The following is a 25,667-nucleotide window of genomic DNA, read 5'->3' as shown; positions in this document are numbered from 1 at the left end:
TTAGACGTTAGAAAGAGGTATCGGAATCCTAAAAAGTCAATTGTCTGTTGGTTACACGAATATCAAAAAAACACAAAAATTATTCAATTTTCTCCTTTTTTTATTTCTTTATTTCTTTTTTACTTTTCTCTATCATTATTTAGAGAATGTATCCAAATAATCCTCCTCATGGTACCGGAAAATCGGATTATGATCAATATCCTTTAAATCAATTTACTGCTCATGAAATGGATCGATCATCCCCTTTTGCTGACCCTTATCCTCAAGAAGCTCCTGGTCAAGGGACAGGTCCTGGTTTTGACCATCAACCTTTACTTCATAATAATAATAATGTTGGTGATCCTACTGGTTTTCGTCCTTTAGGTCCTCCTCAAGGTGCTCCTCCTTCTCCATATGCTCCTCCTTCTCCTCATGCTAACTTTGGTTCTCCTCCATCTAATGTTTATCCACCAAGTTCACCTAATCTTCATTATGGTGCTGCTCCTCGTCGTCAACCTCGTCGTTTCAAAACAAGTAAGTTCAACTTTTATTTATTTTTTTTATCAATACTCAATTCTTTTTTTTTTATTTTTTTATATAGCTCGAAAGGTGAAATTGACAAGAGGTAACTTGGTGTTAGATTGTCCTGTACCTACTCGTTATTTGCAATCTGTTCCTTTGAAAGATACAAAAGAATTCACTCATATGCGTTACACTGGTGCTACTTGTGATCCCAAAGATTTCGGTGCAGAAGGATATACTCTCCGTCAACAATTATTGGAACGAAAAACTGAACTTTTCATTGTTTTAACCATGTATAATGTAAAGTTTTAAGGAAAATCATTAAGTGTGTGTGTGAAAAACTAATATCTTTTTTTTTTTTTTTGTTATCATTGTTATGTGTAACACTATTTGTCTGTTTAGGAAGATGAAGTTTTGTTTGCTCGTACTATGCATGGTGTCATGAAAAATATTGCTCATTTATGTACTCGTGAAAGATCAAGAACATGGTAAAAAACAAAAAAAAAAATTCTATTTATTTATCAGTCATTAATATATTCAATATTTTTTTCTTATAGGGGTGTAGAAGGTTGGCAAAAGGTCGTTGTATGTGTTGTTTCTGATGGTCGTAACAAGATTCATCCTCGTACTTTATCATTATTGGCTACTTTGGGTGTATATCAAGATGGTGTGGCCAAAAACGTTGTGAATGGAAAACCCGTTACTGCACATATTTATGAAGTAAGATATATATATATATAGAAAATATCATCATTTAATTTTTATTATCCTATTTTTTTTTTATAGTATACAACTCAATTATCTGTGGATCCTGATATGAAATTCCGTGGTGCTGATAAGGGAATGGTACCATGTCAAATGTTATTCTGTCTAAAGGAAAAGAATCAAAAGAAAATCAATTCTCATCGTTGGTTTTTCCAAGCTTTTGGACCTTTGATTGACCCTAATGTATGTTGTTTGATTGATGTTGGTACTAAACCTGGCCATACTTCTATTTATCATTTATGGAAAGCATTTGATATCAATTCCAATGTTGCTGGTGCTTGTGGTGAAATTCGTGCCATGTCTGGTACTGCTGGTGTAGCTTTTTTGAATCCTCTTGTTGCTGCTCAAAATTTTGAATACAAGGTAAATCTTTTATTCTCTATTATAAAAAAGTTATGGATTATTTACATTTTCTTTTTCTTTTTTTTTATTAGATGTCCAATATTCTTGATAAACCTTTGGAATCCGTTTTTGGTTATATCTCTGTGCTCCCTGGTGCTTTTTCTGCTTATCGATTCTCAGCTTTGCAAAATGATGTGAACGGTCATGGTCCTCTTGAAAAATACTTTTTGGGTGAAACTCAACATGGTGGTGATGCTGATATTTTTACAGCTAATATGTATCTTGCCGAAGATCGTATTTTATGTTATGAATTGGTAGCAAAGAAGGAAGCCAATTGGACTTTACATTACGTTTCTAGTTCTTATGGTGAAACTGATGTCCCCGATAGTGTAAGTTAATATAAGAAAAAAAAAATAACAATAATAGGATCTCTAATTAAAAAAAAAAAAACGTTTCTTAGGTACCTGAATTTATCTCTCAACGTCGTCGATGGTTAAACGGTTCTTTCTTTGCTGGTGTATATGCATTGTATCATTGGAGAAAAGTTTGGCAATCAGATCATTCTTACCTTCGCAAATTGATGTTTATGGTTGAAGATTTATACAACACTTACAACATGATTTTCGCCTGGTTTGCATTGGTAAAAAAAAAAAAAAAAAGGATTTATCAATGATGACTGATTTTTTTTTATTATTATTATTATTTTAGGGTAACTTTTATTTGACCTTTTATATCTTGACTCAAGCTTTGGCTTCTCCTAATTTGGCTGATAAACCTTTCTCAACTGAAGTGGCCAATATTTTCCATTTGGTACTCAACTATATTTACGTTTTATTGATCATTGTACAATTCATCATCGCTTTGGGTAATCGACCTCAAGGTAGTAAATGGGCTTATGTGATTAGTATGGTATTCTTTGCATTCCTGATGATATATATGATGTTTGCAACGATCTGGATTACGGTGAAAAGTGTAACAACTATTGTGGATGAATCGGATGGTAATATGATGGCAATGCTTAAACAATCAACGTTTAGAAATATTGTGATCTCCGTATGTGCAACCTACGTCATGTACTTTGTGGCCAGCTTTTTATTCTTGGATCCTTGGCATATGTTTACCAGCTTTATTCAGTATATTCTTTTATCGCCCAGTTATACCAACATTCTCAACGTTTACGCCTTTTGTAATACACACGATGTGTCTTGGGGTACTAAAGGTGATAGTGGTGTTGCTACTGATCTCGGTGTGGTCAAGGCCAAGAAGGATGATAGTGGAGAACATACTGTGGAAGTGGAAGTACCAGTGGAACAAAAAGATATTGATGATGCCTATGAAGAAGCTTGTTTGGAATTGACTCGTCAAGTGGAACCTGAAGTACAACATCGTGATGCCAAGACTAAACAAGAAGATTATTACCGTTCTTTCCGTACTCGACTTGTATTATCATGGATTATCTCTAATTTGGCCCTTGTAGCTATTATTACCAATACAACTATATTTGAAAATGGATTAGGTGATTTTGATACTAGAAGTTCAGTCTATCTTGGTTTTATTCTTTGGAGTGTGGCTGGTCTTTCTGTCATTCGTTTCTGTGGTTCTTGTCTTTACCTTGTATTCCGTATTTTTACTGGTTAGTTAGATTATTATTATTATTGTTTTCTTTTTATTAGCTTATTATTATTATTATATTGTATATACAGCATTTTTGTTGAAAATAAAAATAAAAATAAAAAAAAAAAAAGAGAAATTCTACAAGTGGACATAAAAAAAAGGTACCTAAAAGGCAATTTTGAAATGTTCGCAATTGGCCTGAGATTTAAAAAATAAAAGAATGGGATTTTTTTTTCTTTTCTCTCCTTTTTTTCTTTCTCACTCCCTTTCTTTTTTCCACACTCTTTTATTATTCTTTTTACATGACTTCTATTCAAAGTATTTCAAAGGCAATCAAAGCTATTTGTTATGGTGTTGGTTTATTTGGGTAAAAAAAAAGAAAAGAAAAAAAAAATAAAAAGACTGAATGGTTACTTATTTTTTTTTGTTTACCTTTAAAGCATGACAGGACTACTTCAACTTATTCAAGTCCCTTCTCTTGCTATTGGACCTTTTTCTCCTTCTCTTTTAGTCAAAATTAATTCTTTTCTCATTGGTACTGTATGGAAAGTTATGCAGGTAAAATATAATAAAAGAAACACTTGATCCACGAACTTAACATTTCTTTTTTTTTCTTTCTTTTTTTGTTAGTATATATTTGAAGTAAGTAAATAAAGGAACAAATGAGTTTAGATATGTATTAACGGTCAACATGTTTGATAGAAACGAAAAAAGGCTCGTGTCACTTTTTCAGGAGACACTCTTCCCTCTAATGAATCCGCTTTGGTGATCAGTAATCATAAATCTTGGACTGATTTTTATATGATTCATTCTATGGCCATTCGAAGAAATATGCTTAATAATTGCAAGGTAAGTGAAATAAATGTGAATTTGATTAATTTTAATTTTTTTTTTTTACCTTTGTAGTATTTTGTCAAGGATTCTATCAAATGGGTAAAGTCTTATAAGAAAACATAAAAAAAAAAAAAAAATACAAAATTCTTATATTATTTTATATTATTTTAGTTACCATTCTTTGGTTGGGGAATGTGGGTAAGTATTCTTTTTTTTTTTTTTTTTTTTTTTTTTTTTTTCTGATCTGATATCATACAATCGGTTATACTCATTTCTTTTTTTTTTTTTTCTATGTTTCTAGCTTGCTGGATTTATGTTTGTACGACGCAATTGGCTCCAAGATCAAAACAAAATCAACAAAACATTTGCAAGATTTAAAGAATTACAAACACCTGCTTGGATCATCAATTATGTCGAAGGATCTAGATTTACTCCCGAAAAATCTCTTCAGGTAATTATAATGGAAATGTTTAATTTTGAAAGTTCTCATTTATTTCATATTAGTGTCAAGCCTTTGCTAGAGAACGTGGTTATACACCAACTGAAAATGTATTATTACCAAGGACAAAAGGATTCACTACTTGTGTCAATGAATTCCGTCATTCTCATATCAAGTATATTTATGGTAAGAATTTTATGAAATCTATATCATCTTGTATTTATGCAAACAATCTTTTTTTTTTTTTTCGCGTTAGATTTCACCATTGCTTATAGACATGCTGTCAAACAAGCCCAATTCAATGAAGCTCCTGATATGATTCGAGTTCACGTGGATACTTTATCACCAGAATATCAATTCCATGTACATGTCAAACGCTATGCTATTAAGGATTTACCAACAGACGAGGAAGGGATCGCGAATTGGCTCCGTCAACGATGGGTGGAAAAGGATCGCTTTTTGACACAATTACGGGATGAATGGACCGATGGCTTGGATATTGAAGTCAGGGAAGAACGTTGGTAAAAAAAAAAAAAAAATGGTAATATTTTTTTTTTTGTTGTTTTGTAGATAGACAATGTAGATTTAGTAATACAAACAGTGTTATTATATTATTGAATAAAACTACATCTTTTCTTTTTTTTTTTTTTGTTTCCAAAATCAATCTCAATATATATATATAATCAAATAATTCATATCTTACAATAAAACAAAACTTTTTTTTTATTATTTTATTCAATAGAATGGTACTATACTAAAGAAAGAATCATTTAAGCTTGTTGGTCCTATTTCATAAAAAAAAAAGAATGAATATCCAAATAATAATAAAGACTTTTTTTTTTTTTTTTTTTTTACCTTTTGGAAGACATAAGTCAAATGACACTTGCCACAGTATTGACGGTCAGAGTGCCAAGCCATGAAGACACCAGCACCACAGGTAGCGGTAGGACATTCGCGACGGAGACGAGTGATCTTGCCAGCTTCATCGACCTTGTAGAACTTGAGAATAGCCATCTTGACCTTCTTGCGCTTGTGCTTGATCTTCTTGGGAGTGGTGTAAGTCTTCTTCTTACGCTTCTTACCACCACCCAACAATTCAGCATTGAGATGGAGAGTGCTGTTATCTTGGACACCGTACAAAGACAAAGCTTCGGCATCTTGAAGAGACTTACCAGCAAAAGAAAGCAATTGAAGAGAAGCATCAATACCTAAAAAAAAAATTAATATCATAATAATAATAACATTCTTATTATTACCTTCACGGGCAGCAATCATGGTCTTGACATTTTCAACAGTGGTGGTAGAGTTCACCTCGAAAGCGAGGGTGTTACCGGCAAGGGACTTGACGAAAAGTTGCATGGTGCGAAAGAGGAGGAAAAAAAATACAATCCATGATGAATTCTCTGTTATTCAAAAAAAAAAAAAAAAAAATTTAACAAAGGCAAGTGGCTTGCGGTCGGAGAGTGTGTGCACATCAGGCACCCTACCTTTTTTTTTTTTCTTTTTTGGACACACACAGCATACATCATTATATAAAAATGAATTACTTTATTATCATTATTATTATTCTTTTTAGAAAAAAAAACAAAATACTATTCTAAATATCTATCATCAAAGGGGGGGGGATCATACAAAACGAGGAAGAGAGGTCAATATAGATTGGATTGGTTCGGTATCCTTGAGTTCCAATGCATAAAGGTAACATGTCTTTGCCTTGTCGAGTAAATGAGTTTGTCGTTGATGGACACAACCTAAAAGATACCATGCCTGAGCATGATCCCAACCAAAAGATCGAGTTGTTCGTTCCAATAAACTTTCTGCCATCTCCCATTCTTCTAACTGAATAAAAAGAGCTGCCATCGATACATGTGTCGCTACATGATCTTCATCCAACGTCAACGCCTTTTGGAATGCTTCAAGTGCCATCAAGTTCCGTTTTTTCTTGTCATCCATCATCGCTTGCATACAGATCACGCCCATTTGATGCCACGTATCCGCTTCTCCTGATGCCAGGGTTTCCATTTCCATCATTGCCTTGTTCGCTTCATCCAATTGACCCGCTTGAAGAAATAAATCGGTAGCAAATAACCAGAGCCTCATCAATAATGCATTCCATCGATCCCTTTGTCGATACAGAAAGCTGTTGACAGGTTGTTGACTTTGTTCTGTGCCAAAAACAGAGATATACGACGACGATCGATTTGTTGTGTAGCTACGCATAGATGCCATGGAAAGACTGGGTGTCAATAATGATGCCAACGAAAATTCAGACTGATCTTTGGAATTCAATGTCCCTAAAAAAAAAAAAAGGAATCAATCAGATGTTTTTTTTTTTTTTTTCAACATTTCCTCTTTTCACAACTTACCGTTTTTGACAGCTCCATTCAATACTGGTGTAGAGTGTATAGAAGTACTTTTACTCCTTGCTAAATTTGACTCCATATGAGAAAGACTTTTCTTGATCGATTGACTACCACGACGAACAAAGCTGGGTTTGGGTTCAGGAAGACCATTGTAACTTTGACGAGTAGTTTGTTGAGATGGTGTATGAGTCTTGATGCTGTCGATCAACGCAGGATTGGAGGAAAAAGATGTCAGAGATCCCCCAGAAGCTCGACGACGTGCAAAATCGGGCGTTTCAGTATTATCTACACCATTGGATGTCGTATGAGAAAGTGAGGGAGTATTAGGTTCATCCAAGTCGTCAATAGAAGAAGATGGTGGCCGCGTTGTTGACGATGTATTGACGGGAGTGTTGATTGTAGTAATAGATTTAATTTCAGGTCGAGAGGTCTTGCGATCATTTCGTTGTAATGGAACGTTTGTCGATGGTGCTTCTGTAAAAAGGGAAACTTGGTCCAATTCCATGATTTCAGTGATGCCAAGATGTGCAGTCATTGTTCTGTATAACTTGAAAAGATGAGATAACTCTGGCAAAACAGTTTCAGGTCCATCCATTTTGGCCATACAAGCAAGTTGTGATAAATGGATATAGATGATGGATTCCGCCAAGTCCAAGATATCACGACAGTTCTTTTCTTCCGTCCAAGACATGACAGGCAATCCAGCACTGATGCTGATGAGACGATCCATTGCTTGTGTTTCAATCAATGCCAATTCCAGAGTTTGCAAAGCTTCAGGGAGTTTTTCGTGTTGATCACATGAGTAAAGTAAAGCCAAAAGATGCCAAGATGGTAGGTATGATTGATTGATTTGGAGAGCACGAGTGATTGATCTAGAGGCAGCTTGTATATCCCGGATTTGAAATTGTTGAAAACCAAGTTCGTATTGGGACTTCCAGCAATCTGGGTTCAATGTGACAGCAATTTCCAGTGACATCAATGCTTCTTGATGATATTCAGATCTACTATCAGGATCATCCGCTAAAAGAAGAATGTGAAAAAAAAAGATAAAAAAGAAGATAAATGAGTGAGATTTTCAATCTGATAAACTAACTTGATCATTTTCTTTTCTTTTTCTTTTTTTCTGCTTCTTCTTTTTTTAAACTTACATTGACATGCTAATAATCCATATGATACACCACGAAATCGATGACATTCAGTCACAACACTGTCATCCATTGAATCTTCTTCATCGTCCAAAACATCGGCAAGCGCCACAGCGAGGTCAGCAATAGTACTAGCTTGTTTTCCTTGATTGTATTCACGTCCCCAGAGTTGAGTAGCTGCCAGCAATACCTTGATCACATTAATAATAGTTTCCGCTTGAACAGGTTGGTCCTGATTGAAGTTCTTATCATTTTCCATTGCCATCCGTTTCAATTTTGATCGAATCATTTCTACTTTGGTTGTGAGTGACTCTCCTTGCATTTCGATTTCATTTTTATTTATCTTCATATCAGGTAACCCAACTAGTTCCATATAGGTTCGAAAGGCGTACTTGGCTTCTTCAAAATTACCAAGCCGTAACAAGGCATAAAACAACGATCGGAAGATGCATGGGCTATTGAACGTCAATGACTCTGCATGGTATAAAAACTATTGAGTAGAAACAGGAAATAACGTTAATTCTTAAAATCATTAGTTCGTTTTTCTATTTACCTGTTGTATTCTTCGAATGTGGCTAATTTCACCCCAACCAATGATATCATGAGCCTTGAACATAATGTTAACGAATTCTACAACGTACCTGTTCAGATCACCAGGAACCAGTTTGGAAGCATATACGCGGATCACAGCACGAGAACGATTCATTAAAACAAATAATTCATGAAAGGCAGATTGTTGTTTTGTTTCTTCCTTTTCGATTTGACCAGTGATCTTGGAATGAACAGGATATGTTCCTTCGACATAAACATTGATTAAATAATCGGTATATAGCTTGAAGATTACCCATTTTTTCTGATTACGCCAATGAGAAGACCAATGAGAGGATGATAATTGACTGTAGGCACGTAAAAACTTGAGAGTCAAATCCACAGAAGCACTATGAAAGAAGAGAGAAAAAAAAAATAGGACAAGTGAATAAAATATATTATTTTTTTTTTCTGTAGAGTTTACCTTGTACGTAAACATAACATAATAGCACGATAAAATCCATCTTCTGTCCAATAAGCCAAAGCTGATCCGGTTTCATTCAAATGTTCCTCCAGTGTAGTCCAAATAGCTTCAAATGTATCCAAAGCATCCTTTTCCTTGCCTATTAATTCAAAGCATATACCTAAGATATGGCCAAAAAAAAAAAAAGAAAAGATCAGAATGTTTTCATATGATTTTTCATTTTAATGCTGCCCTCGTGCATCGTGTTACCTTTGATGACTCGGGCTTGTATTAACAAAACAAACCCATAACCTGCGCTGACATCTTCTAATCGTAACACCAAGTTTTGTAAAAGATCCAAAGCTTTTTCATATTGTCCACTTTCATAAAAAACACGTGCAAGGATGATTCTTGAAAACTATGTAAAAGAAAAAAGTAAAAAAGAAAAAGTGATTAATACTCCTCCATTCCTTTAGTGTTACCTTGATGATATAACACCCCAACTTTTCTTTTTTTTTTTTTTTTTTTTTTTTTTTTACTTTATTTTACCTGAGCTTGCCATTCGTTTGAAGTGTTGATAGTGGTTTTTGTATAAGATTGAACAATACGTTCAAGTTCATGTTGTATAGGAATCATTTGAATAGGAGATAAACGAATGGGTAAACTGACATGTTGAGGAGTATCCTGATCATAGATAGTATCTTGAATAGTCTGATTCTTATTCAAAGTAGTAATTCCATTTCGTTCTAAATAATATTGTGTTCGTACTTTAGTAATAAGTTCAATCAGTTGAGCTTCTAAACAAGCAGTTTCTTGCAAAACTAGATTGTTATCATGTTGATAGATAGGAAAAAGAAGTGAAAAAAATACCGGAGTTAAAATTGCATTGTGTTGAGTGAAATAGTATGAAAAGTGTGCCTGTATATTGATGTGTATGCAGGGCAGAAAAATAAAATAAAATAAAATAAAATAAAAAAAATTACCCTCATCATCAGGATTGTATTTTTTGAATCGATAGGCCAAATTTGGTACATTCGACCACTGTGATCTGCAACGAGCAAGATCAAGTTCCTGCCTTGATTGATCTAATCTACTATCCATTCAGTGATATATAATAAATAAATGAATAATAATAAATCAAAAGAAAAAGAGAAAAGGGAAAGAAAAAGGAAAAAAAAAACCTGATCAAAACATCATACTTTTTTTATTATTATTTTCTCACACCGAGTAAGACAAAAGTAGATTCGATGATGCTCAAATGGTAACATTTCAGACAACTCTTCATTTCCCGGAATATTTGTTTTGTCAACCCAAATGTGCCCAAAATGGTTTGATACTTTGTTTTTTTTTTTTTTTTTTTTTTAGGGTAATCATGACAAGTTGGATCATCCCATACAAAGAAGTCTATAATGATATTAATAATAACTAAAACACGTAAACATACGCATATTATTTATTTTCATATCAGTAAATCAATGGATAATAAATAATAAAGTAGGAAACAGAATGATATATAAAAAAAGGTGTACTAATATTTTTGAGCTTTATTGAAGTAATAACAAATCATCCGTTCAAGATCTTCTCTTCAAGTTGTTTGACAACCATTCCAAACCTTCATAGAGACCATCACCTAGAGAAAAAGAAATAAATATATTTTCAATATCATCTTGATAAAATCAATAATAAAAGACTTACCACTAGTAGCACATGTAGTTTGAATATACCAGTGTCTGTTACGAAGAGAATGAAGACCCAACTTGTCAGTGATTTCAGCAGCATTCATAGCATTGGGTAAATCTTGCTTATTGGCAAATACGAGTAAAAGGGCATCACGAAGTTCATCTTCATTGAGCATACGTTGCAATTCATCACGAGCTTCCGATACACGATCACGATCGTTGGAATCCACTACAAAGATAATACCTTGAGTGTTTTGGAAATCTATATAATAATAATAATAATAGTTAATATAACGTTTATCCATTTTTATAGAATCTCTTTTTTTTTTTTTTCTCTCTCTCTTACAGTGTCTCCACAAAGGACGAATTTTATCTTGACCTCCAACATCCCATACAGTGAAAGAGATGTTCTTGTATTCAACAGTTTCGACGTTGAAACCTATTAAAAAAAAAAAAAAAAGGAATGGTTAAAACGTGATGATGGTGAAAGTCAAGGTACGGTAACTTTTTTTTTTTTTTTTCATTTCAGAAACATCATAAAAACAGCAATATATATATATATATATATTCCAATATTATGATATATCTTTTTTTTTTTTTTTTTTTTTTTTTTTTTACTTACCAATAGTAGGGATAGTAGTAACAATTTCACCCAATTTAAGTTTATAAAGAATGGTGGTTTTACCAGCAGCATCCAAACCAACCATCAGAATACGCATTTCCTTTTTTCCAAAAAGGTCAGTAAATAATCTTGAGAAACTCAAACCCATTGTATTGTATAAATAAAACTAAAAGAAAAAATAAGATGATGAAAGGAACTTTTTTTTTTTTTTTCAACAAAAAAGAAAAAAGAAGAAAAAGACCCATTTGTGGACGCGCAACAATATTTTTCCAGTCCGACCTGAACCAACAAAGTGAGTTATCTAAATGAGTTAGTTTGATGGTCCACCTAAATTTTTTCTTTTTTTTTTTGACTGAGTGGCTTTTTGACTGCTGAACTGTAAAAAAAAAAAAAAAAAAAAAAAAAATTCTCTCCTTTTTTTCTTTTTTTTTTTTTTTTCTTGTTATATCATATATATATATATACTTGACACAACTCTTTACAATGTTGGATAATGAAAACAAGTAAGCAATTATTTATTTTCCATATAGTTGATCAATTTGATTTATACTCTTTTTTTTTTTTCTTCTTCTATTTAAAAAATAGACCTCTTGAAACTGTACCAGAAGTATGGTTACGGAAAAGAAAGCAAGCCGACAAACAAAACATTCACAATAAACGTCAACAAAAGATCGATTTACGCAAACAGAAAAAGTCATTGAGAACTGAATTTATTCGTGCTGATTATCTAGTGAAGAAACGTAAAGAAATGCAACATGAAGTTCAACGATTACGAAATGTGAAACGACGAGTAGCAAAACAAGGCGATCTACCCGAAAGTCAACAAGGACAACTCTTACTTGTTATTCGATCTGATGGTATCCAAAATAAACGACAAAAAACAGGCGAAGTCAAAAGTACACTTAAGGAATTACGTTTAGGAAAAATTCACTCTGCTGTCTTTTTACGATCTTCTCCTGCTGTTCATTTAAAGTTACAAAAAGTACGACCTTATGTGTTTACTGGTACTCCCTCTTTGGAAACCGTTCGAAATCTTATCAACAAACGTGCTCATACTTTGGTCAAGAATAAACGTGTACCTGTATCTGATAATAATATGGTTGAAGAAGCACTTGGTGATATTGGTGTGATCTGTGTGGAAGATATTATTCATGAAATCATGAATGGTGATAAGGATACTTTTGAAAAAGTAGCTACTTATTTGGAACCTTTTGAATTGAATATGGATTCTCGAAACAACTTTAAGAGGACTGCATCAAAATTGGCCGAAAAAGCCCAAGGTGATAACAAACGAGTACACAAGAATGTTGATGCCTTCGTAGAATACTATAATTAGATTTCTTTCCTTTGTATTTTTTTTATTTATTTTTTTTACTTTTATTATTCAAGCATGTCAACTTCATCATCCTTTATTTTTTTTTATTAGTCTTTCTCATTCTATTCTTATATATATATATATATGTTGATTCCATCCTATTCACAACCGAACATCAATAAAAAAAAAAAAAGACTTTATGCATACTCCTATTTGTTTTTTACGGAGTTTCTTCGTTTTATGCTTGTAAATCATCTCCCCTTTTTATTTTTTTTTCCTTTCTTCCTTTTTTTTTTTCTCGTCAAAACGATATGACAAATAAATTATTATTATTATTATTATTTCTTTTCCTTCTTCCCTTCTTTTGTTCTGCTCAAAACCATATGGCAAATGATGGCATTGTATCTATTGACAAAACTGGTTTCAAGCGATATGGTAAAACTTACTTGATACGTGGAGCCAATTATTGGTATGGGATGAATATGGGTTCATTACTTGGAGGAAATAGGGTACGCTTGGATACAGAATTAGATCAGCTTGTAGCAATGGGGGTCAACAATCTACGTATTATGGCTGGTAGTGAAGGTCCTGATGATCCACAACAGACTTTTCGTATGCAACCTTCTCTTATGACAAGTCCAGGAATATACAATGAACAAATCTTTCAAGGTTTGGATTACCTTTTGGACGCCATGGGAAAACGAAATATGACAGCTATAGGTAAAAAAGTTGAATCTATTTTTAATTATTGAAGTATATACTTACTATCTTTTTGATTTTTTTCTATTTTTTTTTTTTCTTTATTAGTGACCTTGAACAATTTTTGGCATTGGAGTGGAGGGTAAATCAAAATAGAATGACGCTGTGTGAGGATCAGAACACACGATATAATAACTTTTTTTTTTCCTATTTGTATTATTAGTTTCAGTCAATACGTAGCATGGGTTACAAATACCGTGCCGCCTTATCCCACGAGAAATTCAGATACTTGGGGAGCCTTTACCAAATATACTTCACAATTCTATAAGGATGCCATTATTAGTAAATCTTGCACTGATCTATTCAAGGCACATATTAACACTGTTCAAGAACGAAAGAATGTGATGAATGGCAAAAGATACAAGGATGATCCGGTCATTATGGGCAAGTTATGAATGATATCATATATATATGAAGATTCTCATCCTTTCTTTTTTTTTATTTTTATTTTTGAATTAGCATGGCAAATTGCAAATGAGCCCCAATCGGCTCCTGCTTCATGGTATGACGATTTGGCTCAATTCATCAAAAAGGGTGCACCACAACAATTGGTTACCAGTGGTATTGAAAGCATGTTGGATTATACTGATTTCACAAATGCTCATTCATCAACAGCTATTGACTATTGTACTTGTCACCTATGGGTTGAAAAGTAAGTATTTATAGCTTTATAATCATTCATTCCTTTTATTTATTTATTTATTTTTCGGCTATCTATTCTGAATCCTTTTTTTTTTTTTTTTTTTTTTTTTTTTTTTTTTTTAGTTGGGGTATATACAAGGCTGATGATCCTAATGGACTTCAGCGTGCTCTGACATATGCAACAAATTATATCGATACACGGGAGAAATGGGCAACAAGTATAGGAAAACCGATTGTGCTTGAAGAATTTGGAATGGCTCGCGATGCATGGAAACAACCTAACAATATAGAATATAAATATGATCCAACCACTACGACCGAACATAAAGATATATTTTATAACCATTTATTTTCACAAGTGACTCAAATGGTGAAACAAGGCAAGGCTTTTTCTGGATCCAACTTTTGGTCTTATAGTGGTATTGGCAGACCAACTGATCCCCCTACAAGTTGGGTTGGTGGTAAGGAAACAATATATGATCATCATTTCAAATTTATATCCATTATATCTATTATCATTTATTATCAGAAAAAAAAAAAAAGAGAGAGAGAATAGCATATTGTTTTACAGCAATTATTTTATTTACTTGCCTTTATTTTATGAATAGATCCACCACATGAACCTAGAGGATGGTACTCTGTATATGATCAAGATACAACAGTCAACGTGATTCGCAAATACAATGAAGAACTGGAAAAACTGATGGATGAATTGGATTAGCTTAGTTAAATCTTTTTTTTTTAATACTGAAATGAAATAAAATGAAATTCTTCTGCGGCAATCGGAAAAGACGTATCAGAGTTTTATGAAGTCTAGTAGAGATATGGATGCATCTAAGGGGTGAGAAATGAAATGACTGAAATGAACTTTACTATTTCTGTGTTGTAGGCAGACCAGCCTCAAAAAAAAAGGCACTATCATCTGAAATTTTTGCTATTTAGGTTGACGGCTTGTTTTAATGGCTTGTTTTTTTTTGTTTTGTTTTGTTTCGATTTGTACTGAAAGTGTAGATAGACAGTCGTCATAATCGTCATACTTGTCATACTTGTCATCCGTGAATAGATCAAGTACACATGATGATCAAAGTGGCTGAAGAGTCATGATCAAACACGTTCAATAAAGTAATCTAAACATGCTGGTTACCAATTTTTTGATTTCCTGTCCCAAATTAAATTGTAAACGGTACATTTTCCTTTTTAGGATGATTCAGCCTCAAAATCCTGGGTTAAACGGTTACACTTTGTTGAACAGATCAGTGGTACAAAAAAAAAGAAAATCAATTATATAATGTCCATCTGTTTTTCTTTTCTTTTCTTTTTTTTTTTTCCTCTTTCTTTTAACATATACTACTTTAATAATAAAAAAAATGCGTTTCTCTCTCATTTCAGCTGCTACCTTAGCCGTGGTTTCTATGGTATCTGCCACTCCTGTTGAAAACTCTTTGGAATTGTCATCCAGTCATATCCTTGAACGTGATGTTACCTCCATTGGTAAGTCATTTACTTTGCAAATCAAGCCCTTTTTTTTAATTTATTCTTTTCTTATTTATATTTCATTTGGATGATTAGATGGCAAGATTTTTGACGATTCTCAAAGTCTTCAAGCTCGTGGTTGCAGTGGATCTACATGGTATTTGACCAAGTGTGGTTTCTATTGTCCTTGTGGATGTAAGTGATCATCACTCCAAAAGTGAATCCTTGATACAAACAAAGTAATTTTTTTTTCTTTCTTTTCTTCTTCATAGGGTACTATTATCCTCAAAATAATTGTGCTAACAGACGTTGTTACGATAATGGACATGTTGGCTGTAATGGAAGATGTCCTAAGGCTGATTTACGATGCGGTACTTGCAATTAAATAATCATCCATCATATCTTCCGCTTTTTTTTTTTGTTTCTTTCTTAATACTGATAATAAAGATTTACATTTCATTTTTTGATTTGATCTCAGAAGGAATGGTTTTAAATGTCGATCTCTATCTTAATTTTGAAACGGTTATGATGATGAATTACTGCATCAGTATAGGCGACGAAAATCTTTTTTTTTTTTTTTTTTTTTTTAATCAGTAGATTGAAGAAAAATGTACTTTGAAGGGTCATCTTGGTAAATCATAGGTATACCAAAGGAAGTTCGGACGTTGAAACAAAATGAGGGCTAACTACAAGCGTCAGGGTCGTTCAACATAGTGACCGAAAAATAAACTACTACAAAGTGACAACTTTATTAACTTACCTGGTAAGGTGCAAGATTAAAATTGTTCAAGAATAATGATTAACTTTTTACGAGAAATAAAATCATCACTTTAGGATTGATCTGTTTACTCTTTCTAGTTTGGCTAGCAATTATCCCTCTCTTTTTCTTTCCCCTGAGTACAATCGCCATGTGATTTTCAGTATTTCCTCCTACTATAAACTTTGACATAGCGAACGAACTTCCAATCCTCAATTAGTCAATCATCCATTTTATGTGAAAACAATGAACTTTTATAATCGTATTGGCATTCACTCATACTTGTTTTAGTGATGGAAGCTACTCATGGACAGCAATTTTTCAATATCCGATCCTGAAGTACGTCTCTGATTGGCCTAATATTTATCTTTTTCCTTTTATCCATCAGTTTTATTGGCTTTGGATTCTTTTTCTTTCCTTTTCTTTCCTTCACCTTTTTTTTTTTTTTTTTTTTTTTACTCTACTTATCCAACATGTACCCTTCATCTTCTCCTCCTCCACCAGAGTACTCTCCTCAACCGACAAGTCATTTTGATAATATGCGATCGACTTTACAGAATTTATCTCTTCATGGACATCGACCTCACTTCCATCGATCTTCTCAGGGGGAATTAGTAGCAGGGCCACTTCTTCGATATATAGGCACCAATTATGAAAAAAACACTTATATTGCTTCCTGTTTATTGGTATCTACTCATAAACATGCTCCTCCATTGGAAATCACCCTTCGACCAGCTTCAGCATCTGAGGAAAAGACTCACTCACATTTTTCTCATCACTTTCGACACAGCAATCAACAGACTTATCGACTTTATGGTGAAGCTTTGGATGTTTTTAGACAAGAATACACCTTTTGGCGCTATGGTATTGAACTTCCTTTGATGAATGAACCACAAATAGCGACATATTCGAGTGAATGTTTTACCACCAATACTGCTATTGCGCAACATGCTACTAATAGTGAATCCGCTTCTTTTGAATTCCATCTACCATCTCTTCAACAGTCCATGCGGTTCATGTTTTACTCTTGTAATGGATTCTCTGATATTCCTCAAGAAATGAAAGATAAGTTTGGTGAAAAGGAAGCTCCTCTTTGGCAAGATGTGTTGGATCGACATGAAGTACTTCCTTTCCATGTTTTTCTAGGTGGTGGCGATCAATTATATCAAGACCGTTTACTTAAAGATGACTTTATGAAACCTTGGAGAGATGAAAAGGATCCAAAGAAACGGGTAGCCATGACATTAACTCAATCTATGCGAGATGGATTTGAACACTTTTATTTTTGGAACTATGTGATCAATTTTGGGTAAAAAAAAAAAAAAAAAAAAAAAAAAAAAAAAAAAAAAAAAAAAAAAAAAAAAAAAAAAAAGAGAATGAGAACTTGTGATAATGATATATACTAATTTCAAATATTTATATATCATATTGATTAGATTCAAGGATAATCCTGTGGTCGCTAAGGCCTTTGCTACGATACCATCTGTGAATATGTGGGATGATCATGTAAAAAAAAAAAAAGATAACATATATATATATATATACTGACTTGTTTTTCTTTCTTTCTAGGATATCATTGATGGTTATGGATCATATCCGGCAGATATGCAAAATGCTGATTGTTTCCGAGGTATGATATATAAAAAAGAAAGTGGGAAAAATATATGTCTTATCATTCATTTGTTCATTTCTTTATTCTTTTTTTTTTATAGTACTCTTTCTCAACGCAACACGGTTTTATTACTTATTCCAACATCATACAACACCAGAACTAGCAACACATCATGGGATGATACGCGGGACCATGTCATCATGTCATCATATACTGACCACTCTTGGAAGAGATATTGCTTTACTTTCATTGGATGCTCGTGGAGAACGTACAAAGCATGACGTATGTCAACCAAAGTCATATGATATTCTATTTGACGCCATCTACCGCCAAATCCCTGCTACTGTTAAACATCTCTTGGTTCTTACTGGTGTGCCTCTTGTATACCCTAGATTAACATTATTTGAAAAGGCAATGGATGGTGCAGCTGGATTTAATTTGGCTACTATTGCTGGGAAAACAGGTGCCTTGGGTGATATCATCAATGGTCAACTGAATAAATGGAATGGTGACCCTGAACTTTTGGATGATATGAATGATCGTAAGTTTATATGATTGAAATAAATGATGATGATACTATATTGACTTTTTTTCTCGTAGATTGGACAGCGAGTAATCATGAAGTGGAAAGGAAGCGATTTATTGAACGATTACAACAATATGCTCGGGAACGGTCTGTGCGAGTATCCTTTTTAGGTGGTGATGTAAGTTAAAACAAAAAAGCAATGCATTGACATTTAGACTGACAAGGATTTCTATTTTAGGTACATTGTTGTGGTGCTGGTCGATTATACTCGAAGGATATGAAACAAAAAGAAGAAGGTGATCCTCATCTCATGGTTCAAATCATTTCTAGTGCCATTGTGAATATGTAAGGAAAATCACTGATATATGAAAATGATTGACAACATAATATTTGTTTTTATCGCGTTAGTCCTCCTCCTCAAGCCTTATTGACTATATTGAATCAAAACTCATCCTATGTGACCTTTTCGCCCAACGTTGAAGAAAAAATGTATAATCTATTTAAACGATCTCCCAATGGCAATACGGTAAGTATATATATATATATATATATATATATATGAATCCATTTAAAACAAGATGATTGATTTTTTTTTGTAGAGACAAAATAAAAAATTGATGGGATGTCGAAATTATTGTGCTGGTTATGTAGATGAAGAAACTGGCAAGATATTCTTTTGGATTCAAGCTGAAAAAGAAGTAGGCAAGAAAGGAACAATGGGATATGGAATTGAAGTACCTCGATTGATTTTTGGTCCTTCTGGAAAACGACATTTGCAACCAGCACCTTCCACTACCTGGATGCAACCTGTAAGCAACGAACCTCCTTTACCTCAACGACCTCAACAACAACAACAACAACAACAACAACAACAGTCATCTTTACAAAATCGACCTGTTCCTCCTCCACCACTACCTTCTAGAACCCCTGGTGGTTTTGTTAGACCTCCTTCTCAATAGTTAGTATCAACATTTCTTACATCATCTATCCTTTTTTTTTTATCGACCCCATTTTTATTATATTGTAAACTAAAATAAAATCAATGAATAAATCTAAACTAAACTGGATTGTCCATTTTGTACTTTAAGGAAAAAGAGAGAAAGGATCCTATCGTCTTGCTTGACTTTGTTGTTGTGATGGTTCAGGAGGAGCCACGGCATTGGATAGTAACATCAACGCACCTGCCAAAATGAGATACCAGTACTTTTGGAAAAAGGTCTTATCTTCTTCTACATCTTCATCCTGAGCTCCTTCCTGCTGTTGTTGTTGTTTCTTAATAACCGGTTTCGATTTGGTTTTTCCATTGAACTGTCCTTGGATAGGTCTACCCAAATAATAATAAAAGTTATCATTTTTATGCTTTGAGGAGAAAATATCACGGATCTTTACTTACTTTGCACCAGGTATCATCTTGATGATTTGAATATCACTATTGAAGGTATTCGTTCGAATGGTCTATTAAAACAAAAAAAAAAAAAAAAGACGTAAGCTACATATGTGACATTACTTCACGTTTTACCTCAGTGACAGGGTCACAGTCAAAAGTAGAAGCATAATAGTCAACATGATAGACGCGTTGTTGATCGTCCAAATGAATCCGAAATTGATCACTAAAATTACTTGCTTTCAAATGGCACTAAAAAATAAGAAAAAAAAAAGATGAATATAGTTCGTAAAAGAATAACAAAAAGATAGGTTGTTTACCGAAGGAATAGATGAAAGGATGATATGGCCAGTTTCGTCATTTTTGATCTTAACTTGATATAATTCAGTAGTAAGATCACCTTCTCCATGTTGAACGGGTACATATTTTGGTGCAGAAGGAATATCGATAATGTCTCCTCGTTTCAAATAATCGCCACCTCGTTTATGATAAACCGATAACTACAAGTGAAATAGATGAGTTGTTATTTTTCTCAAGAGCGTCTGGTCGACTTTTCTTTTCTTTACCGTAGTATGTGCTTGAACGTATATTGAACATAATAGTATTGAACATAGTGTTAGAATAATATACATTGGTTGCATTTTTTTTGTATATAAAAACAAAAGAAGGAAGAGAAAAAAAGGCGTGGTTTGTTCACTTGAAATGAGACAAAGAGTGAAAAAAAAAAACCATCCGTAGCTATTCAAACACCGCTGTCATGGGCTCCATCCAACATTTGCTTGAGGATAAGATGTGTATGATCCATCTCCCCAGTTTTAATATATCAAGGTCTACATATGTATAGGAAATCATTGTAACTATATACACATACACGTATATATATATATATGACATTTGATCGAAAGAATATGTTATAGTATTTGCATCTTGTCGTTCAAAATAAGCTCCAGCCTCTACTTACCACTATGTCATCTGGATGAACAAGTTGTATTTTGTAAATAACACAATGAAGAGAGCAGATTTTGTTCCATTAGAAAAAAAATATGTTTACATGTGTAACCCATTGAGATATCGTTAGTATGGTTTTTCAGCAAATGGTTATCATACTAATGCTCCACGTGAGAAGTACTGAATCAAATAAAATCATTGGGATCATTTTTTTTTTTAATTGTGTATCAAAAAATAATAAAGGGGAGTATACAAAAAAAAAAAAAAAAATAAAAAAATAAAAAAATAAAAGGAATACATTTAACTGACAAACTAATTATACTAAAAGGATAAAAACTAATAAACTATATATTAAATCATTTAGTTTTCCAGTTTCCGCTTCTTTTGTGATTGTTGTTTGTCACTGCTGCTACCATTGGAAGAAGAACTGGTGGTAGTGGTATCTTGATCGCTTCCATCTTCCTCTTCTGAACCTTCCCTACTATTGGCACAACTACTACTATCATCCAATACCAAACGTTTTCGATGTCGTTTTTTCCAGAATTTATCCTATGAATTCAATAGATCAATCAACCTATTCTTTTTTTTTTTTTTTTCTATTATCTTACCACTACATCTTCAGCACCGAAAATTCCACTAAATTGTCTTACGAAATCATGACTTCTATCTTCCCATAACCCAAAAGTATCATGTAATGCAGTTTTAATAGTATGTCGAAAATCGTCAATGGATTTCTTTGTTTTGATTTTTCTTTCCTAGTTTTTTTTTTTAAAAAAAAATGTAAGTTCAATTCCTTATTTCATTCTTGTTTTTTTTTTACCTTGAGAAAAGAGATATTCAAATCTTTGGCACTAACACCACGTTCCAAATTTCTTCGCAAGTAAGCATCATAATCACGGACAATACGAGTAATCAAATCAGAAGTAGAAATACCTTCTGTACGTTCAGTTGGCCAAAAACGTCCTTGTTCCTTGACAAATGCATAAACATCACCAGATTCACTACTTCCGTAGGGTTCAGCATCATGAGCAACATAATCAATTTGATGCTTATCCAAGAATTCTTGTGTGACAAACCAAGGAGCATCCCGCACCACTTCATCTACCCATTTGCAATGTCGTACCGCTTCATATCGTTCCACATCACTCATCACTGTCTTGCCTTTTCGTTTATGAGTTTCAATATCATTACAAACTATGTATGAATAAATAATATTAAAAAAAAAAACAATTCATTGTATAAAAAGTTCAATCATTTACCACCAACAAGTAAATGAACATTTTTGAATGCTTTTTTGGATTGTTCCAAGGCTTTTGCATGACCAAAATGGAAAAGATCGAAAATCCCATCACTATAAATACGAACTGGTCGATCTGTAGGAGGCTATTCAATCCAAAAAAAAAAAAAAATCATTATCTTTATCAACTATTATTTGAGAGATTTTTTTTTTAAATTACCTTGTTGATTTTGAAACCATATTTCTTTTCAAGTCGCGTTACTAAAGTCACTTCATCTTCATGGATATCACCAGTAGAAACAGATGAATCAATGAGAGGTACATTGGAAGTCAAATTGGTAACAGAAGTAGTATCATTCGTCATTACTGCCTTCTCTTCATCTATAGAAATGATAATATAGAATAAAAATGAGCAAAAGATAAAATAGATAAACCTTATTTCGTGTCTTACCAGATACTTCATCTTGGATAAAAGAACTATTAGAGGCCGTTGAGACTCTTTTGCGTTTATTCAAGTTCTTTTTGGATATAGTAGATGAACTCATGACTATAAAAACATGGAAAAGGAAAGGAAAGGTCTTTTTTTTTTTTTATTTTTTTATTTTTTTCTCTTTTTTTTATTTCGCTGGAAAGGACCAACTTTCCGATTTTTTTTTTTTGTTTTCTCGGGCGACTGGGTATGAAATGAACTGACTGGCTTATTGCCCCCCTTGTTCTCTTTTTCTTCTTTTTGTTCCATTTCCTTTTGTATCAACCATGGATTCTTATGAACATGTTTCATATGGATCAATACCAGACGACGATAATATCAATGATATAGATGAATTAGAACGATTGGAGCAAGAACTCATACCACAGCCTGACGATTATTATGGTATTCTCAATGTCTCCAAGAATGTACGTGTTATATATTTCAACTATATGTTTTAAATAGATATTCATGCCATTTTTTATTTATTTATTATCTATTTTTATTAGGCCACTAATGAAGAACTTAAAGTCTCCTATAAGAATCTATGTCGTTCATTCCACCCTGACAAGGTATGTTTTTTTTTTTTTTTTTTAAAAAAAGAAAAAGTTAATAATATTCTCCTCTTTTCCTTACTGTATGCATTTTAGCACAACAATGAAGAACATAAACGAATTGCTGAAGGCCGATTTCAAGTCATACAACAAGCGTATGAAGGTAAGAAGAAATAATATGTTATGTGTATTTTACATAGTTTGACTAAAATTCAACTCCATTAGTTCTTAGTGATCCTCAACGACGTGTGATTTACGATACGTATGGTGTAGAAGGACTTAATGCAACTTGGGAATTAGGACCGAAATTCAAAACACCTGAAGAGGTAATGGAATATATTTTTAATGGTGAAGATAATAATATATTGTACTTTATAGTTACAAGCCGAATATGAAAAGCAAGCTCGATTGAAACGTGAACAAGACTTGGAAAATATGGTTCGATCTCGAGCAGAAGTACAATTGACTATAGATGCTACTCAAATTTTGGATCCTTATGAACCTCCTGTATTTTCATCCTTTGGTCAACCTGCTTTGGCTCCCAAAAAGAAAGGCCCTCTTCATGCTTTAACCAAAGGTCAAGTACAACAATTGTTTATGCGACATTCATTCGAGGTAAAAAAGATAATAGAATAATATTGAGTTTACTTTGGATCGAGGATGATTCATGTTTCTCTCCTTTATATATATATATATATATATATATATATATTAGACTCAACTTGGACCTCAAACTCGAGCTATTTTTGGTGGATCAATGGTGTCTCGAACTGGTATGGGTGGTGGCAATGTTATGGGTACAATTCGTCATACTGTTTCCCCAAAACTTTGGTGTGAAGTAAGTTGTTTTTTAAGAAAAAAAAGAAAAGTTTGTACTCATCTTATGTTGATGTTTTGATTTTTGCATAATAGTTAAATGCTACAGTATTGAATCCTAGAAGTCTGACCATGAAAACGGTATATAATATGTCATCAGATAGGTAATTTATATATTTATGTATAAAGGTAAGGAAATGGAATTAATCATTGAATGTTGTCATTTTATATAGTTTTTGTAATACGGTTGTAAAGGCAAGAACGATTCATTCTCCTCCTATTGTTACGGTGACAGCAGGACGACGATTATTTTCAACAACCACTGGTTATATGACCTATCGTACTGGAGAATGGTCTTTACTCGAATGGGGTGGTGATGTATCTAGAAGTATGGACAAATCACACGTTGCTCTTGGTCTTGCTGGTGCTACTGGAGCGAAACAAAAAGGAAATTATAGTTGCGAATTACAGGTATGAATGAAAAAAAAAAGAGGATACGTGTGATCAATGGTCGGTTAACAACAACATTATAATTCTATAGACTGGTATCATTGCATCTCATTTGGCAGGTGACTATACTCACAAGATGGACAATCAAATGCGTATTCGTATTGCGGGATCAATTTCGACGGTGGGTGGAGTGACAGCAAGTATTGGCAGTGACCACAAATTACCATCAAATATTCGATTTGGAATGTCTATGGAATGCGGGGTACCTACTGGTGTGATGATGCAGTTCAAGTAAGTATATACTATCTTTTATTGAAAAAAAAAAGATTTATGAAAAAACATAATTAACATGATGATGATTTTTATGTAGGATATCAAGACTTGGACAAAAACTAGTGGTACCTATTATACTTTCTTCAGAATTTGATTTCAGATTAACATTTTTGGGTACAGCGATCCCAGCGGCTATGGCTATGGCCATTGATCAACTTGTATTGAAACCCAGGCGACAAAAACAAATCAAAGAGTAAAAAAAAAAAAAAAAAAAAATGTTGTCAAGCATAAAAATTCATCATTCATTATTGATTAGGAAAATCCGGGAACTTCGCGAAGAACATGCAGATATTTTGGCCAATCGGAAAGCTGAAGCTGAAGACGCACAAAAATTGGTAACATCTTCGGCCGAACGAAAGACCAAAATGGAAGAAAGCAAAAAAGATGGTAAGAAGAAAAAAAAAATAGGAGGAAATCAAAAGGGGAATCCAAGGGGAATAAGGGATCAGAAAGGAATTGAATTATTTCTAATGTATTATTTATATGATGTCATTAGGATTGGTGATTCTCAAGGCATATTATGGACATTTAGAAAATTTGATAGACGGACAAGAGGCACAAGAAAGGGAAGGCGTTATTGATGTAACCGTTGTTTTACAAGCCATGGTGAATGAGTCTCGACTAACCATTCCTAGCGGACATTCAAAGGTAAAAAGAGAAAAAAAAAAAAAATTAGAAAATATAAAGAGTCGGGACTAACGGATTGTTGTTAGACGAACATTTGTGGATTTTATGATCCATGTCTTGGAGAAAGTAAACAATTAATGGTACGATATCGATTCCAAGGTCAACTACATCAAGTTAAAATCAAGGATAATGCAGCTCTCATTATCCCAATGCGAGGTAAAGTATAAAGCATAATGTAAATCAAAACTATTCTAACTTTTTTTTTTTTTTTTTTTTTGTTATTGTAGCTCACCTTATTTAGGAACCTATCCAAGAAGGGTGAAGGCAAAATTTTATTTTTACATTAGTGTAACGATTGGATAGCGGGTGGCGAATATTTCCAGGGGCGAACCAGATGGTTTATTTTTTTATTTTTTTTTTTTTTATATTTTTATACTCATTTGACCTTTTTTCCCTTTTTCTTTCTTGTT

General features: G+C 33.2%; 12 protein-coding genes across 12 annotated transcripts; 7 read left to right on the top strand and 5 right to left on the bottom strand.

Annotated features, from left to right (window-relative positions):
* The first annotated feature begins 6 nt into the window (after positions 1 to 6).
* Positions 7 to 3,327, top strand: BX664DRAFT_380058 (chitin synthase 1). The gene is made up of 8 exons (XM_051548878.1): positions 7 to 513; positions 581 to 801; positions 904 to 989; positions 1,059 to 1,221; positions 1,288 to 1,629; positions 1,701 to 1,997; positions 2,069 to 2,248; positions 2,317 to 3,327. Exons 1-8 carry the CDS (start codon positions 147 to 149, stop codon positions 3,244 to 3,246), a joined length of 2,586 nt encoding a protein of 861 aa, XP_051398068.1. The 5' UTR covers positions 7 to 146; the 3' UTR covers positions 3,247 to 3,327.
* A 430-nt stretch (positions 3,328 to 3,757) lies between these two features.
* BX664DRAFT_337491 (uncharacterized protein) lies at positions 3,758 to 5,139 on the top strand. Its single transcript, XM_051546243.1, has 6 exons — positions 3,758 to 4,071; positions 4,129 to 4,155; positions 4,228 to 4,254; positions 4,358 to 4,507; positions 4,561 to 4,681; positions 4,752 to 5,139. The coding sequence occupies exons 1-6, from the start codon at positions 4,024 to 4,026 to the stop codon at positions 5,018 to 5,020; spliced, it is 642 nt and encodes a 213-aa protein (XP_051398067.1). The 5' UTR covers positions 3,758 to 4,023; the 3' UTR covers positions 5,021 to 5,139.
* A 57-nt stretch (positions 5,140 to 5,196) lies between these two features.
* Positions 5,197 to 5,915, bottom strand: BX664DRAFT_387358 (ribosomal protein S27a-domain-containing protein). The gene is made up of 3 exons (XM_051549383.1): positions 5,752 to 5,915; positions 5,351 to 5,703; positions 5,197 to 5,280 (listed from the first exon to the last, which is right to left on the bottom strand). The coding sequence occupies exons 1-3, from the start codon at positions 5,852 to 5,854 to the stop codon at positions 5,266 to 5,268; spliced, it is 471 nt and encodes a 156-aa protein (XP_051398066.1). The 5' UTR covers positions 5,855 to 5,915; the 3' UTR covers positions 5,197 to 5,265.
* A 206-nt stretch (positions 5,916 to 6,121) lies between these two features.
* Positions 6,122 to 10,095, bottom strand: BX664DRAFT_267192 (uncharacterized protein; the record flags this gene model as incomplete). Its single annotated transcript, XM_051540937.1, has 10 exons — positions 6,122 to 6,771; positions 7,117 to 7,590; positions 7,657 to 7,878; positions 8,007 to 8,493; positions 8,557 to 8,633; positions 8,769 to 8,941; positions 9,016 to 9,175; positions 9,265 to 9,412; positions 9,598 to 9,815; positions 9,978 to 10,095. 10 exons carry the CDS (start codon positions 10,093 to 10,095, stop codon positions 6,122 to 6,124), a joined length of 2,727 nt encoding a protein of 908 aa, XP_051398065.1.
* Positions 10,096 to 10,409: 314 nt separating this feature from the next.
* Positions 10,410 to 11,492, bottom strand: BX664DRAFT_337486 (ADP-ribosylation factor). Its single transcript, XM_051546242.1, has 4 exons — positions 11,296 to 11,492; positions 11,020 to 11,112; positions 10,690 to 10,935; positions 10,410 to 10,624 (listed from the first exon to the last, which is right to left on the bottom strand). The coding sequence occupies exons 1-4, from the start codon at positions 11,441 to 11,443 to the stop codon at positions 10,566 to 10,568; spliced, it is 546 nt and encodes a 181-aa protein (XP_051398064.1). The 5' UTR covers positions 11,444 to 11,492; the 3' UTR covers positions 10,410 to 10,565.
* Positions 11,493 to 11,721: 229 nt separating this feature from the next.
* Positions 11,722 to 12,919, top strand: BX664DRAFT_283328 (ribosomal protein L30, ferredoxin-like fold domain-containing protein). Its single transcript, XM_051541594.1, has 2 exons — positions 11,722 to 11,798; positions 11,881 to 12,919. Exons 1-2 carry the CDS (start codon positions 11,779 to 11,781, stop codon positions 12,629 to 12,631), a joined length of 771 nt encoding a protein of 256 aa, XP_051398063.1. The 5' UTR covers positions 11,722 to 11,778; the 3' UTR covers positions 12,632 to 12,919.
* BX664DRAFT_337483 (glycoside hydrolase superfamily) lies at positions 12,897 to 14,789 on the top strand. Its single transcript, XM_051546241.1, has 6 exons — positions 12,897 to 13,330; positions 13,418 to 13,451; positions 13,533 to 13,753; positions 13,829 to 14,021; positions 14,135 to 14,472; positions 14,620 to 14,789. The coding sequence occupies exons 1-6, from the start codon at positions 12,922 to 12,924 to the stop codon at positions 14,730 to 14,732; spliced, it is 1,308 nt and encodes a 435-aa protein (XP_051398062.1). The 5' UTR covers positions 12,897 to 12,921; the 3' UTR covers positions 14,733 to 14,789.
* A 575-nt stretch (positions 14,790 to 15,364) lies between these two features.
* On the top strand, positions 15,365 to 15,982 carry BX664DRAFT_337480 (uncharacterized protein). The gene is made up of 3 exons (XM_051546240.1): positions 15,365 to 15,502; positions 15,581 to 15,679; positions 15,757 to 15,982. Exons 1-3 carry the CDS (start codon positions 15,379 to 15,381, stop codon positions 15,867 to 15,869), a joined length of 336 nt encoding a protein of 111 aa, XP_051398061.1. The 5' UTR covers positions 15,365 to 15,378; the 3' UTR covers positions 15,870 to 15,982.
* Positions 15,983 to 16,688: 706 nt separating this feature from the next.
* BX664DRAFT_337477 (uncharacterized protein) lies at positions 16,689 to 19,387 on the top strand. The gene is made up of 8 exons (XM_051546239.1): positions 16,689 to 17,550; positions 17,678 to 17,747; positions 17,811 to 17,871; positions 17,954 to 18,394; positions 18,454 to 18,557; positions 18,618 to 18,724; positions 18,788 to 18,905; positions 18,979 to 19,387. The coding sequence occupies exons 1-8, from the start codon at positions 16,715 to 16,717 to the stop codon at positions 19,336 to 19,338; spliced, it is 2,097 nt and encodes a 698-aa protein (XP_051398060.1). The 5' UTR covers positions 16,689 to 16,714; the 3' UTR covers positions 19,339 to 19,387.
* BX664DRAFT_337472 (uncharacterized protein) lies at positions 19,388 to 20,440 on the bottom strand. The gene is made up of 5 exons (XM_051546238.1): positions 20,330 to 20,440; positions 20,084 to 20,263; positions 19,899 to 20,015; positions 19,773 to 19,834; positions 19,388 to 19,703 (listed from the first exon to the last, which is right to left on the bottom strand). Exons 1-5 carry the CDS (start codon positions 20,402 to 20,404, stop codon positions 19,487 to 19,489), a joined length of 651 nt encoding a protein of 216 aa, XP_051398059.1. The 5' UTR covers positions 20,405 to 20,440; the 3' UTR covers positions 19,388 to 19,486.
* Positions 20,441 to 20,953: 513 nt separating this feature from the next.
* On the bottom strand, positions 20,954 to 22,530 carry BX664DRAFT_337470 (cytidylyltransferase-domain-containing protein). The gene is made up of 6 exons (XM_051546237.1): positions 22,400 to 22,530; positions 22,169 to 22,329; positions 21,971 to 22,094; positions 21,532 to 21,905; positions 21,320 to 21,466; positions 20,954 to 21,260 (listed from the first exon to the last, which is right to left on the bottom strand). The coding sequence occupies exons 1-6, from the start codon at positions 22,491 to 22,493 to the stop codon at positions 21,072 to 21,074; spliced, it is 1,089 nt and encodes a 362-aa protein (XP_051398058.1). The 5' UTR covers positions 22,494 to 22,530; the 3' UTR covers positions 20,954 to 21,071.
* Positions 22,531 to 22,612: 82 nt separating this feature from the next.
* BX664DRAFT_360483 (uncharacterized protein) lies at positions 22,613 to 25,652 on the top strand. The gene is made up of 14 exons (XM_051548161.1): positions 22,613 to 22,845; positions 22,927 to 22,989; positions 23,068 to 23,134; positions 23,197 to 23,297; positions 23,350 to 23,586; positions 23,687 to 23,809; positions 23,884 to 23,951; positions 24,021 to 24,258; positions 24,329 to 24,528; positions 24,608 to 24,763; positions 24,827 to 24,957; positions 25,067 to 25,218; positions 25,284 to 25,413; positions 25,485 to 25,652. The coding sequence occupies exons 1-14, from the start codon at positions 22,705 to 22,707 to the stop codon at positions 25,496 to 25,498; spliced, it is 1,821 nt and encodes a 606-aa protein (XP_051398057.1). The 5' UTR covers positions 22,613 to 22,704; the 3' UTR covers positions 25,499 to 25,652.
* The last annotated feature ends 15 nt before the right edge of the window (positions 25,653 to 25,667 follow it).

Source organism: Halteromyces radiatus (genome assembly GCF_025201355.1).
Source record: "Halteromyces radiatus strain CBS 162.75 chromosome Unknown BX664scaffold_6, whole genome shotgun sequence".
Classification (NCBI taxonomy): domain Eukaryota; kingdom Fungi; phylum Mucoromycota; class Mucoromycetes; order Mucorales; family Cunninghamellaceae; genus Halteromyces; species Halteromyces radiatus.
This window is presented reverse-complemented; position numbering and strand designations above follow the sequence as displayed.

Bases quoted from the DNA above. Each gene is read 5' to 3' on its own strand.
- BX664DRAFT_337480 (XM_051546240.1), top strand. From the start codon at position 15,379: ATGCGTTTCTCTCTCATTTCAGCTGCTACCTTAGCCGTGGTTTCTATG. The intron at 15,503-15,580 runs GTAAGTCATTTA...TTGGATGATTAG, and splicing joins ACGTGATGTTACCTCCATTG to ATGGCAAGATTTTTGACGAT. The intron at 15,680-15,756 runs GTAAGTGATCAT...TCTTCTTCATAG, and splicing joins TTTCTATTGTCCTTGTGGAT to GGTACTATTATCCTCAAAAT.
- BX664DRAFT_387358 (XM_051549383.1), bottom strand. From the start codon at position 5,854: ATGCAACTTTTCGTCAAGTCCCTTGCCGGTAACACCCTCGCTTTCGAG. The intron at 5,704-5,751 runs GTAATAATAAGA...TTTTTTTTTTAG, and splicing joins CATGATTGCTGCCCGTGAAG to GTATTGATGCTTCTCTTCAA.
- BX664DRAFT_380058 (XM_051548878.1), top strand. From the start codon at position 147: ATGTATCCAAATAATCCTCCTCATGGTACCGGAAAATCGGATTATGAT. The intron at 802-903 runs GTAAAGTTTTAA...TTGTCTGTTTAG, and splicing joins TTGTTTTAACCATGTATAAT to GAAGATGAAGTTTTGTTTGC. The intron at 1,998-2,068 runs GTAAGTTAATAT...AACGTTTCTTAG, and splicing joins AAACTGATGTCCCCGATAGT to GTACCTGAATTTATCTCTCA.
- BX664DRAFT_337491 (XM_051546243.1), top strand. From the start codon at position 4,024: ATGATTCATTCTATGGCCATTCGAAGAAATATGCTTAATAATTGCAAG. The intron at 4,072-4,128 runs GTAAGTGAAATA...TTACCTTTGTAG, and splicing joins ATATGCTTAATAATTGCAAG to TATTTTGTCAAGGATTCTAT. The intron at 4,508-4,560 runs GTAATTATAATG...ATTTCATATTAG, and splicing joins CTCCCGAAAAATCTCTTCAG to TGTCAAGCCTTTGCTAGAGA.
- BX664DRAFT_360483 (XM_051548161.1), top strand. From the start codon at position 22,705: ATGGATTCTTATGAACATGTTTCATATGGATCAATACCAGACGACGAT. The intron at 23,298-23,349 runs GTAATGGAATAT...TGTACTTTATAG, and splicing joins AATTCAAAACACCTGAAGAG to TTACAAGCCGAATATGAAAA. The intron at 24,764-24,826 runs GTAAAAAAAAAA...ATTATTGATTAG, and splicing joins CGACAAAAACAAATCAAAGA to GAAAATCCGGGAACTTCGCG.
- BX664DRAFT_337486 (XM_051546242.1), bottom strand. From the start codon at position 11,443: ATGGGTTTGAGTTTCTCAAGATTATTTACTGACCTTTTTGGAAAAAAG. The intron at 11,113-11,295 runs GTAAGTAAAAAA...TTTTTTTAATAG, and splicing joins TACTACTATCCCTACTATTG to GTTTCAACGTCGAAACTGTT. The intron at 10,936-11,019 runs GTAAGAGAGAGA...ATTATTATATAG, and splicing joins TCGTCCTTTGTGGAGACACT to ATTTCCAAAACACTCAAGGT.
- BX664DRAFT_337477 (XM_051546239.1), top strand. From the start codon at position 16,715: ATGTACCCTTCATCTTCTCCTCCTCCACCAGAGTACTCTCCTCAACCG. The intron at 17,748-17,810 runs GTAAAAAAAAAA...CTTTCTTTCTAG, and splicing joins TGAATATGTGGGATGATCAT to GATATCATTGATGGTTATGG. The intron at 18,395-18,453 runs GTAAGTTTATAT...TTTTTCTCGTAG, and splicing joins TTTGGATGATATGAATGATC to ATTGGACAGCGAGTAATCAT.
- BX664DRAFT_337470 (XM_051546237.1), bottom strand. From the start codon at position 22,493: ATGAGTTCATCTACTATATCCAAAAAGAACTTGAATAAACGCAAAAGA. The intron at 22,330-22,399 runs GTAAGACACGAA...TCATTTCTATAG, and splicing joins TATCCAAGATGAAGTATCTG to ATGAAGAGAAGGCAGTAATG. The intron at 21,906-21,970 runs GTAAATGATTGA...ATTCATACATAG, and splicing joins TGTTCATTTACTTGTTGGTG to TTTGTAATGATATTGAAACT.
- BX664DRAFT_283328 (XM_051541594.1), top strand. From the start codon at position 11,779: ATGTTGGATAATGAAAACAA. The intron at 11,799-11,880 runs GTAAGCAATTAT...TTTAAAAAATAG, and splicing joins ATGTTGGATAATGAAAACAA to ACCTCTTGAAACTGTACCAG.
- BX664DRAFT_337483 (XM_051546241.1), top strand. From the start codon at position 12,922: ATGACAAATAAATTATTATTATTATTATTATTTCTTTTCCTTCTTCCC. The intron at 13,331-13,417 runs GTAAAAAAGTTG...TTTCTTTATTAG, and splicing joins ACGAAATATGACAGCTATAG to TGACCTTGAACAATTTTTGG. The intron at 14,022-14,134 runs GTAAGTATTTAT...TTTTTTTTTTAG, and splicing joins TGTCACCTATGGGTTGAAAA to TTGGGGTATATACAAGGCTG.
- BX664DRAFT_337472 (XM_051546238.1), bottom strand. From the start codon at position 20,404: ATGCAACCAATGTATATTATTCTAACACTATGTTCAATACTATTATGT. The intron at 20,264-20,329 runs GTAAAGAAAAGA...TTTCACTTGTAG, and splicing joins ACGTTCAAGCACATACTACG to TTATCGGTTTATCATAAACG. The intron at 19,704-19,772 runs GTAAGTAAAGAT...TTATTTGGGTAG, and splicing joins AAGATGATACCTGGTGCAAA to ACCTATCCAAGGACAGTTCA.